General features: G+C 38.6%; 1 protein-coding gene across 1 annotated transcript; it reads right to left on the bottom strand.

Moving 5' to 3' along the window:
* Nucleotides 1-6,867: 6,867 nt before the first annotated feature.
* LOC108790630 (placenta-expressed transcript 1 protein-like) lies at nucleotides 6,868-11,553 on the bottom strand. Its single transcript, XM_018560936.1, has 4 exons — nucleotides 11,367-11,553; nucleotides 9,246-9,453; nucleotides 8,543-8,598; nucleotides 6,868-6,950 (listed from the first exon to the last, which is right to left on the bottom strand). Exons 1-4 carry the CDS (start codon nucleotides 11,530-11,532, stop codon nucleotides 6,868-6,870), a joined length of 513 nt encoding a protein of 170 aa, XP_018416438.1. The 5' UTR covers nucleotides 11,533-11,553.
* Nucleotides 11,554-12,553: the final 1,000 nt, after the last annotated feature.

The raw sequence follows: 12,553 nt of genomic DNA, 5'->3' as shown, positions 1-12,553 counted from the left end.
CATTGGTGATGGAGAGCTTATTCCTTTGTAGTCAGCAAGCACGCAAACACTGGGAAAACACAGGCTTGGGAAAATTCTTCTTTATATCCAGCTGTTCTGATGCAAATCACTAAGGGCAGGACTAATAGCCACCAAACACCCTCATTATACATTAACTATTAAACAAAGTAGACTGACTGCTTTGAGGAAGTTATTATGTACAGCATGTTGTGTACTGTTATTATCATTTATAATGTAATCTTTTTTAACACCTGACTATTTCCTCAGTTTACAGACCATTTTACACACCATGGTACGCATAGGCACAACTGATACAGAAAACTAAGTGAAAAATTAGAAGATGAACAACAAATAACCACTAGATTTTAAGTATAAGTATACTCAATCACTAAACTTGTATATACACATTCACATGTTCATGTTTCTAAAGTAATTCTGAATAATTTTTAATCTGCAGCTTTGCTTAAAATAATTGCTGGTGATCCTGCCATGAAGGTACTTGGTCACCCAACTGTGCTCCTGCAATGTTGACCTGTCACATGATGTAGATTATTACAAACTATGCCAACACATATTTCACAGTCATGGCCCACTATTGTCACTATCAGAAAGCCAATTCAGGGCAATTTTGTTCAGCCAACTCTGGAGTAAATGCATGTAGACAGGAAGTGGTTGAAAAAGGCTGGAGGGATCAGCAGAACTAAAATGGGGAAAAAAGGATGAAAAGTGTGAAAACAGTATTTCATGCAAAAAATATATAGCTGTTTAAAATATGCAGTGCACAAAGAAATCTAAATGCAATCTAGTTAGGGTTTATATTCAGCAGAGCTTACCATCCACCTGAAAATTGATCCAAGATCGATTGCTTTTCAGAGGAGGTTGAGCAGTGGATTGCAGGCATTTAGAAGATGATACTGTCAGCTCCTGAATGCCTGCTTTTTTTTAAATCCCAAAGACAGATCTTGCATTACAATACTGTATTTCAATGGGAACGTTTGGCAAGTGGCACCGCCTGCCAAATGTGACATGCCAAGCTGAATTTGCCACATTGCGAAGCATGGTGGACATGGCAATGTGTATGGTCCTAAGCGGCCACCTAGTTATTTTGTAGTTAGGGGGTCGGGGGTGCAACATTCCTGTCACCACCCCCAAACCTTCCCACTGCTGGTCCAGCATCATAGATCCTCAGTCACCTGCCAATTGCCATGACTAAAGTCCCAAAGAATCATGGAATATGTTCTATGAGGTGCGCTTATTGTTCAAGGAAAGTAACATAGGCACCTCACCGATCCCTGCTTTGTGTGGTTGAAGATAGAAGTGGATTTAGAAGAATGCTGGTGACATCATGGCATGTAAAAATGTTGGGGCATTTTTGAAGTAAATAGGGGTTGGGGGCATTTTACTAAAAAATATGCTCATGCTAGAGTTCAACTTTAATGATGGAGATTCCAAGAGAATAATCTGACAGATCACACATTTTGCGAAATCACTACTAGAATTAATCCTTAGGGATTCATTCACATTTAGTTATAGACCCAATAGGGACACAGCAATAGAATTCTAGGCTCAAGTCATTTTTTATACTGTCAAAAAAATAAACATTTTGGTTGCAGTTTGGCCTTAACACTTAAAAGGAACTAACAGGTGTACACAAACATTTTCCTCAAAAAGAGTGGTGTATTAAGCAATGAACCATCATCAGGATGTGATCTTTAGTGGCTCCTAAATGTATGCCAATAAAGTATAATGTAAAAGGTCATTCTGAATAGAACTTCCATTTGGAGCACAGACAAAATTTGCCCCTATTTTATTTACAGACTCCCTTCTCTTTCTCTTCACTCTGCCTTCCCACACAATGTTTCATGACGGAACTCCTCTTCACACCCTGCCATGATCACTTTCAGCTATAGCCCCGGTTCACCTACTTTCTTTTTCTCTAATCCCCCTCTCCCTGTCTAGAATTAGCTGCCTCCTCTTTTTCCCATACAATAAATGTTCAGCTCTTCATCTGCCTCTTCTCCCAGTGCAGTAAGATCAGCTACTGCTGCCTCTTACAACCTACATAGTTGCAATTAGCTTACACTCTGTATTCCCACTTAATTAGTTCAAGTGATACGGTTTCTAATTTCTGCAGCTTTGTTGATCTTACAGACAAGACATTGTTGACAAATGTCAGACACTATTACGATGAGGTTAACACTGGAAATTTTTATTTGAACCCAGTCCAAAATTTTCTCTGGCTTATTTTTAGGGTTTTGTCATGATCTTGTTTATTGAAAGGGTCAGTCAATTGTCTTTACAAGACCATTTTGCAAGTGTGATCTAAATGGTGTCTTAACTTCACCTTCCGACACAGGATACTTTTGGGGATCTGAAACCTTGGCCAATATCAAAGCAATTTCTTTGTCCCATTATTGCCTCGCTATATTAGAGTCCTTCACCTGTAGTTCTGCCCAATTTCTCCCTAAATCTTGTAGGACAATACTGCTTGCCTGCTAAGGACCTAGGCTTGTTTTCTGAGTTGGTGAAGTCATAATTAAATCTGGTATCTCAATTTTCTCTAGCTTTTCATCTATTTCTGGTGGTACAGTTTCTTGAGGATATCATGATAGGGTGCCAGCATTGGAATTGTCTGGTCTAAATTTTATGGTAAATTGAAACTCTGCTAGGCGGGCCACCCATGTTTGCTCCAATGCTCCCAACTTTGCAATTTGCAGATAAGCCAGATGGCTGTGGTCAGTGATTACTTCAAAAGGGCCCATACTGGTGCCAAAAGTTCCAATTGGAAAGTGCTGTAATTTATTGGGTTTCTCTTGGTTTTCTTAAAAGTGTTACCCCAAAATGAAAATTTTCATGTACGTTATCTATTTTTTATGCAAACATGTTTGTAAATGTATCATATTCTGTTTTCATTTCACTTTTTCTGTCAAACACATGATGATCCTGCCAGTCCCCTTTTTGTCCCTTTGCAATCTGACCATGCCAACGAAAGCAGATCCTTGCTGGCATGGTCAGTTTGTATATCTGGGCTTCTATCTTGTAGATACAGGATGTCGCACTGATGCACAGTGTGCCTGTATCTCTGGTAGCCAAGATAGCTAGATAGCTAGCCACTTCCCCCTTTTCCCCCTTATCAGTCTTGTTGGGTTTAATTACAACAGTAGCAGAGTTGGATGAGTGTGACATAACACTTGACCTAAAAATACAAAAAAGGTCACAAGCACTCCAGCATGTAGACAAGTCAATTGTTATTGACTTCAAAAGGTGTCACATCATCAAAGCGACGTTTCGGAACAGTAAAGTCCCTTCCGCAGGCAAAACAGATAATGATGTGTATGTGGGTGTGTATGTTTTTTGAACTATAATACTTGACCTGTCTGCTACTGAGATCTGCCCCCTGTCTTGAGAAAGAAGAACCCAAAATGATGATGTGGTCATGTGACAACAAAATAAAACCTAAAGAAAGTACATGATTATATGCAAAAGTAAATTTGATTAGTGTGAGAGTGTTAGATCAGCAGCGGGTGTGTGTGACCCCCTGGATGGGTTCACACCACAGAAATTAGGCACCGCAAACAAGGATTGCTTCGGGTTAAACACACGTGCAGTTTATTCATAACTAGCTACAAGAAAAGTTGAGCAGAACAAACAAAACATGAAAATGAAGCCTGGCCTGTTGGCCACTTACTATACACACACGGTATCCTGCACTACCCACTAGGTGCAACCTTGTGCTGCCCCCTAGCACCTATCTCCCTATTCCATCAACTGCCACACAGGCTGTGTCTCACCACACGAGATTTGTTTTCCCCTTTTCACCACACAGGTCAGCAGGAAGCTCCCCAGTCTCTTCAGGCATGAAACTGGTTCCAGGGTGGAGCCATTCTCTAAGCAGTCTGGGAGTTCTTATAGAGGCCCTAATGAGCCAGCTTCCTTCAGCTGGGCTCATTACCTCTACCATTCCAGCCTCCCAGTACTCCCTCTTAAGGCCGGACTGGCCATAGGGTAAACCGGGCACTTGCCCGGTGGGCCGGGCCAAACACAATCAACCTGATTGTGTTCGGGCCGGTCCGCTATGCCCGATGGCCGGCTCTGTGCAGAGCAGTGTCTACTGTGTGGTAGCGAGCAGAGCCGGCACTACCACACAGTAGACACTAGAGGGCGCTGGTGTGGGAGGCCAGAAAAACACCTCCTCCCCCAGCTCTCTCTACTCTTTGCTCTTTCCGGAGCTTGCTGGTGCTGTTCCTGCAGCCTGCACTGTCCCGGTATAGGCCGAGATATTAACATATGAATGGGCCGCGGTAATTTGCATATCAATAAGCCGCGACGCATTCATATGTAAATATCGCGGCTCATTCATATGCAAATCGCAACCCCTCCCCCCCTGCTAAGGAAGAGAAGACTGCAAGAACAAGTGTATGTGTATGGTCAGGGGTTTACTCTAAATCATCAACCGGGTCCCAGGGGGGATTTGCAGGATCTGTGTCAGGGTCTATTGTGAGCTCTGCAGGGTCTCAGGTGGGCTTAGCAGCCTGAGACCCCGCAGAGCCCACCACAGACCTTGCAGAGCCCACAGCCGAGTAGGGTAAATTTAGTGTGTGTTGTGAGGGGTGGAGCCTGTTGGTGGTCACGTGATTGGGCTGCTCAGTCTAAAATGCCCGGGCCTATTTTTAGTCCCAGTCTGGCTCTGCTCCCTCCAGTGGAAAGAAATCTGCATACATCCTGAACCTGGGACACACATATATATGCCATTCTGGATACACCCAGGTGATTTCACCTGCCTGCTGTCACAATAGTTACCAAATATTATTTGCTGTCTTCCTATGACTTATTTTTTGAACCCTGTGTTTACAAATACTTTAACCTTTTCTGCCATGAGCAGTAACTCAGTCATCAAATACTTCTCTCTGTTTTCCCCCTCAACTTATATTCTTTTGTTCATTATGCAAAAGTTATTGATTACAACTGCTTCTATTTTTTTTTTTTAGTTTGGCTTCATCCCTTCTTGCCAGATCTCATGTCCCAATACCCAAAATAAGTTTTCAACAGATTACATTTTTGTGGCTTCAGCTTTAATCTATGGTTTGATAAGCCTGTCTCTAAATGCTGAAGGTGTTTTTGACATCAAGAAGTAAATGTTCAAAATATAAATCACACAGACAATATTCCATAGCATTTTAAAAGGTGATGGGGTGTGTTCATAGGTCTGAATGGTATTTGTTTGAATTGAAACAATCCCATCTGCAATTTTGAATTTGCTAATTTTTCCTGGTTGGTTTAAAGTGATTCTTTGGGGGTGATTTACTAACCTTAAACACACGCACGCACTAGGTGCGTGTGATTTTTACACAGCAAAACTTATTTATCAACCAAAAAGTCTCTAAAAGCATATTTCCACTAATGCCATATATGGAAAAATCATGCACATGATGCATATATAATGCTGCTTCACAGTTTAGACAAAAATGGTTAGCTCATGCATTTACATTCCTGCATTCATCAATGCAACCAACACAATGTAGAGCTAATTTACACAACATCACCTTGCAATTCATGCAGGGCTTTGCACAACACACCTGCTGGGTGTGTACACACTACAAAAGGTGTCTAGATTCCCCCAATAGATCATGCTGGGAGGGAACACACTACAGAGGTGCATACTTGTTTGTGGCGTGTTTATAAGGTTAGTAAATCAACCCCTTTGAGTTCTTGTATTTCACCTTTAATGAACATGATGGGAGGCTGTTGAGCATTTTCCTTGGTTAGGAAATAGGCAGCCCCTATAGACTGCTGTATAAACACTAGTTCTAAAATGTTCTGTTCATGACTTTCATTCACAGCGGATGGCTGAAATTGTAAAAATTATATTTCTGGGACTTGTCTTAATCTTTCTTTTAAAGCCTCCTGGATGAAATGATTGTGTAAGCCCGCGGTGAACTGATCTATCAGCCATGATTATGGGACCAGAAAATAAGTTCTTCCAGGCAATTCTCGTTTCTTTATTATTTGTAGCAACTCTTGTATAGCTTTAGCTTACTTTGCAATGCTTTTAAAGTCAGTACACACTGACTTTAATATTGCATCAGCTGTTTCCTTTACAGGTAGAAATATACAAATTATATATTTCACTGAATAATATCGCAGATTGAAACTTTCTTTTTAATTTAAAAGAAAACTTTAAAGAGTAATCTGGTAATTAAGTTATCCACTTTTTACAGAAAGAATATAAATACTCTAAAGATGTATTAAAAGTCCCAAAAGTCTCAAAATGCATTAGATTAAAGCCAAACCGCCAGAAGATAGTTGAAGATCCTCACTTCTGCTTATCCAAACAATGTATTTAAATTGTGTTACTTAAACAGAGCTGTCAGGGCCTGTTGACATCTTTTAGGAATTTAGGTTAGACAATAGAAGTCCATGGATAGCTGCATTGTGTGAATCACAAGGCTTAATGACCAAAATCACAAATCCTTTGGCGTCTAAAACAATTCATACATATGTGTTCCAGCTGTGTTTAGCTGTTTATGTGAGAAATGAAGTAACATTAATTTTAACAAAGTACAGTATGTATTTGATAGTCTTTATTAACTTAAAAAGCAAAATATAATATTAACACAATAATAATATATATACAACTAGCAGTGACATCCTATTAAAATGCAAGGGATATTTAGCCATGGGGCAGAAGGGGATCAACTGTGGCTTTATGTCATGCAATCAAAGGGGTATGCGCTGGAAATGTCTATTTAAAAAAGAATCAAAATTGTAAGTGGGCACATCCCTACTGCACTCCAATTCATATATCACTTTATTTGCCGGTCTGGTTTCATTCATTTAATATGTTCATCCAGATGGTGGTTGCTGTGTTCATAACAGCTTGCTGGTGATCACAAGTAGGCTTGTTAAGAACACTGAAAGTGGATGAATTGGAAAAATTGCATTTGCTGAACCTGAAATATAAAAGTATGCATTTATTATGTTTTATACATTGATCCCATTGACAATTAAAAGAATTACATGAACAGCATTTAGATACGTTATTTGGAAGATATTAGATTAGCTCTGAGTAAAGCCAAACCAGTTACCTAATGGTTTTTGCACTCACAAAGATTCTTAAAACCGTATAAATAAGTAGTACAAAGCTATTCCTAAAATAATTCAAAATAAATATCAGGATGAAGCAAATCAAATCCATACTTTGAAAATTGTGTAGACAACCCAGTTCCATAATTTTGTGTGATTTATTTTCTCTGGATGTCTAAAATTGTCCCAGACTAAACATAGTAAGAAAGATTTACTCAATTTGTATATGCAGATCAGATAGTGTGTTTGGTTCAATATTTATAGTACAAGATTTGTTAAGCGCAGAATATTTGAGTTGATGGAACCAATTATGTTTAAAATTAGTTGTTGTCAACATTTTATGCAGTACTTTTAAAGATGTTTATTACATCATTTCACTTCACTACAGCTGGCATTACTAAACTTGCCTAAAGGCTTCTGGATGCTCAGTGGAATTGGAGCATTTTTTTCAAAGTGATGCAGCAAAAGAGTGGCACTGCTTCATGCTGAATTGAAAAGCTAAGCAGATCTAAGCCATTGCAATGGCTCAGATTTACTCTTATGCACCCCTAAATAAACTCATCTGTGAAGGTCTCAAAGTTGGTCCCCAGATTACATCACTAAATGAAAGGTTTCAAATGTTTCTTGCTTATTTAATTTCAGGTCAACAGGACAGGTCTGTATTTAACTTAATACAGGTTTTCTTTAAAACACTAATACTACAGAAAAACTAAATTAAAAGGTTACACCCATTCAGCTTGGCATGACACATCATGCTATGTTTGAACATGAAAGCCCTAGAGGCCATTTTAGTAGCAGTCTGGTAACTCAGAGCTTTCCACAAATGTTTGCTTGTTGAAAGCTCTGTTAGGAACTGGAAGTTTTAAAGCCAGGAACCTGAAACTCAATAACCTAAAGAACAATATCTTGCTACACCTGATTGCGTACTATATATAGAACAAGCCAGTGCTAGGCAGAGTTTCTATTGATGCAATTGCTGCAAGTGTTTATTATTTATATATTATGTATTTTAATATGTATTTTAATAATTAAACCCTCAAATAAGTTGTTATGTATATCGGATTGGGGTTCTTTGAAAATTCTCTGAAAGGGTATTTGGTTTCTATCAGCCCCATATAATTTCAGCAGAATCTAATAGAGATTCATACTAATAGTTAGTAGACCTTGGGAATTTTAGAAATTTCCTTGGTTCAGTTTTCATGTTGTTAATTAGCTCAAACGTTTAATAGAAAGCTTTGTGGTAACAAAGTATTCTTTACATTATTAACTCACCAAAAAAGTGGGAAGCATTGGTACCATTGGAGCAGGTAGGTTAGGCTGAATTCACACTTGTATATGGGGAAGATTGTATGAGTCTGAGAAATTCCTCTTTGAGGACCATGCAATGTATCTATCTATCTATCCATCCATCCATCCATCCATCCATCTATCTATCTATCTATGATCTAATTACACTTACTGGAATGCAGCTTTTCTGAGAGTGTGTAAGTCACATTTTCTTTTGTGATGAAGACACTAGAAGGGACAAAAAAACACATATGAGAAAAATCCTGATAATATTTTGGAATGCATGCATAATATACATAATATAGATGTATTTCAGCTTAAAGCAGAACTTTTTTTAATACAAACACTCTGAAATTGCAAAAGCATATGGCTTTTCCAGAAGGTCTCTCAGCTGTGGTGTAGGCACAGTGTGTAGGCACCTGGAATTTGCCATGGCCACTTGGTTTCAGCTTTGCAGGCTGTAGTGTTCAGAGTTTATATGCTTTCCACACATCCCTTTCAGTACGTGTTGATGCTCCTGTATTTGTATATGGGGCAGAGACCATCACTGCACATGCTTCTACCCTGTGTTCTGTCTTCTCAATAATTGGAAGCAGCTTTTAAAATAAGTAACAAAAGCCTAATAAAAATACAGGAGACAGGAAGGTTTAGGCTGAGGATAAAGCTACCCTATTACATGCCTGGTTCCTGGCAGGTAAACTGCCATAGGAATGGAACCCTCCGAAATATAAGACATCATAGTATACTTCATCATGTAACATTTATGCAAATGTGAAGTATTCGCATGGACTAAGCAGATAGATTTCATAGTGCAGTCTAAAGCCTTTCTTGTGCATAGTTATTTTGTATGCTGTGATCATGCTTGTAATACTTACTTTATATCAACAGAATCAGGAATTGAGGATGATGGCGAGGTCCAGTTAGTAAAGAGTGAATTATTTGCATTAAAGGTGAAATTCAGCAGTGGTTTTCCAGAACAATCAACACTTTGAGTCGGTATTGACCAATTTCCAACAACTGTGTTGTTTGATAGAGCCTGGAGGAGGACTTTGACACTCTCATTGCCATTGCCAGTGACATTAACTGCAATTCAGATATAAATTGTTATTAGAAACTTGTCAGTGGAGGTAAAACGTTATACACAGAATTTAACATGAATATACTTTTATATCAAAACAATAGTTTAGTGACCTGAGTCAGTAGAAAATACAGTTTCTCTTCTGAGGGCAGTGTCTACTTCCAAATACTTTCAAATGGGAAAGATGGAGAACTTTTAGCACCCTGGTTTCACCCCCAATCACACAGACCAATCAGAAGGAAAGCATCAATATTTATAAGTTAACTGTGCTGTTTTTTACCACTCATTTTCCTTCATGCTAGTGTTTGGAAATAACCAATGCAATAATAGGGAATTTGGATTAATGGGTTAGTGCAATATAACTCTTCTGGCTGTTAAATAGCAGATTTATCTATATAGCACACTATATTAAACCAAAAAGTGGGATAGAAGTATTTGGTTACGAAACACCTCCAAAATAAGGATGGCAGTGAGCAGTCAGTGATGTCGGATTTGTCTGCCAGTGAATATTCACTGAATGTGCAGTGATTTTTTCTAAACTGTCCGGGATGGAGAAAGTTCTAATTTAGTGCATTGTCTGACAGAGTATTTGTCCCTGGAAGTGATGGAAATTAGCTTGTTAACAATTCTTTGGCTTTCAAAAATATAAAATCACTTATTTATTTATACCTTGTATCAAAATTATTTTAGCTTAGTTTGTTTTTGTGATCCATTCTTTTTTATGTGATGAATTTTATACAGTGTGTGTGCTCAGAAGTGTTTTTGAGCGAATGTGTGGCAAATGTCACATTTGTTTTTTTACAAATAGTGTGAATAGTCCAGTAAGCACCACTAAAAAAGTGGATGGTGTACATCAATGAATATTGCTTGATCAGGTCAATGAGTGTTTTGTAAAAGCTGTAAATGATTAACTAATAATTGTTCAGTGAAAAGTTGGTTACTATAGGGTGCGTGTCACATTGCCCATTTATAATTATGCCCCTATGCTGCCCTATGACTTTAAATTCTAAACACCCCTATTGTGTTGGTAAGAGTACTGTTTGCTCCTGTTATCTAGAAGATAACCAGTCTGGACTGAACATGGAAACTGCCATTGCTAACTTGCTTTTAACAAGTTCAGGCTCTGGGTCTCTCAGCCATACCTTCACTTTACTACTAACAGAGTTATTGACCTGAAACCAGCAAACAGCCAGCAAAGTCAGGACTCATTCCTTGCGTATGTTTTATATAATGAATAATTAAGCAGTGCAGCAAGGTTAGTATCAGCAGTGATAGTTCCTATATTTCCCCTTTAATATGACTGGTGAAGGGAGACTACTAAAAATGTTTGAACAATACCAAAACTAGAGAAAATTTTAAGACAACACAAACATTCGGCAATCATTAAAATGAAACTGTGCCAGCTAAGGTAGTCATTGTATACATAACCAAAACTTGTTTTCTTATTTTGGAATAGAGTAGAGAATGAGTAAAACCTTGGTCAGTTTATTTTTCACATTCTGTATTCTGTTGGGAATGTTTCCTTTTCTTGCTGCCTTGGAATGCAAGAGGAAGTTAGATAAAATCTCTACAAAGTAGACTGCTGACACGAGAACAGATGCCACTGGAAGATGAACCCTCACCCTCTGGCGACAAATCCAAAAGGTTGGATTTCCCTTCGCTTTCTGTGTTGGGGACAATGGTCACCAGAACAAATAGAGGGGGTGAATCTCTGCAGTGAGGACACAAAACAGCAATAAAAAATTGACAGGGATTTTAATAGTTCCTGACTCTAGCCAAAACGTTAAAGTTTTGCCTATGCATATACTTCAAATTGTTTTGCAAGAATAAGTATATATATATAAATAAACAACATAAGCAAACAGAATGGCATTGTGACTATGGCATTAGTAGACTTAGTACGTTTGAAAAGTCTTACCTGTATACACAGTATTATTGTAGAGGGTCTTGGGAGAGACTGTAAGTTTATAGTCTTTGTTTTCTGCTGTCTTTTTTGTAAAGTTGCACTCCTCTGGATCAGTTGTGTATCCTGGAGTGATGACTCCAAGGAGTAGGAGAAGAGCTGTGTATCCTGTAAACGACATTGTGGTAGTTTCCTCTTTTCTTTGTAGTTCACTTGTGCTTCTTCGTTTTCGCACACACTTTATATACTGCAAAAATTAAATGATGTACATTCCCACTTCCTTCTATTTGATTACACAAGCAAAAGTTCTTGACAAGTGACACAATGAAACTCTCCCTGTTTTTATGAAACTAATTTGGCAGCCATATTTACAACCTACGTATAACCTGTGACTCACCCATTAGAGAAACATTGGTTACTCATGTTTAAATCTGCTATACATTTATTAATACATTAGTGACTTATAATATATTCCACTTGCAGCATGAGTGATCATTGCAGTAGATGGTACACCAGTTTGACTGGTTTCACTTTACCCTAAATTCTATATTGCTGTGTGATGTTTTTCTAAAACTAAGGAATTGTGAAATAGTTCAAAGTAAATTCTGTAAACTCATCAATGGCTCATCCGTACAAATGCTAAAGAAAACCTCCTTGATGGGAGCCATAGCACCTGTTTCAGATCCACTTACATTTATGACAGATCCAGATTAGAGATGGGCTGCCAGTTTGAGTAGAATGTAAGTTCAACTTGAACTTTGTCTGTTCGAGCATTTGCCCAACGCCGAACATTGTGGGACGTTTACGGTCTGTTCAACCGCACAACTGTGTATGTAAACTGTTAGAGGGAATTATCAAGGACTACTTAGTGGAATTCGTCCGGGATCATAGTATAATAAGTGATGTGCAGCATGGATTTAGGAAGGATCGTTCTTGCCAGACCAACCTGCTCACCTTTTACGAAGAGGTAAGTAGAGATCTGGATGGTGGGAGGACAATGGACGTAGTGTACCTGGACTTTGCCAAAGCATTTGATACTGTGCCACATAAACACTTGTTATACAAGCTAAGGGGTATGGGCATAGATGAATTATTGTGCACGTGGATAGAAAACTGGCTGAAAGAATGTGTACAAAGAGTATCAGTTAATGGCACCTTCTCAGACTGGGCGGAGGTCGCAAGTGGCATACCCCAGGGTTCGG

Source organism: Nanorana parkeri, unplaced genomic scaffold (genome assembly GCF_000935625.1).
Source record: "Nanorana parkeri isolate BGI_ZX_2015 unplaced genomic scaffold, ASM93562v1 scaffold489, whole genome shotgun sequence".
Taxonomy (NCBI): domain Eukaryota; kingdom Metazoa; phylum Chordata; class Amphibia; order Anura; family Dicroglossidae; genus Nanorana; species Nanorana parkeri.
The sequence above is the reverse complement of the archived record's forward strand: the minus strand, read 5'-3'. Positions and strand labels throughout refer to the sequence as shown.

Excerpts from the sequence above, each read along its gene's own strand:
- LOC108790630 (XM_018560936.1), bottom strand. The coding sequence starts at position 11,532 with ATGTCGTTTACAGGATACACAGCTCTTCTCCTACTCCTTGGAGTCATC. Across the intron at positions 9,454-11,366 it reads CAATAATACTGTGTATACAG|TTAATGTCACTGGCAATGGC; the intron begins GTAAGACTTTTC and ends TCTGAATTGCAG. Across the intron at positions 8,599-9,245 it reads CCTGATTCTGTTGATATAAA|TGTCTTCATCACAAAAGAAA; the intron begins GTAAGTATTACA and ends TGTCCCTTCTAG.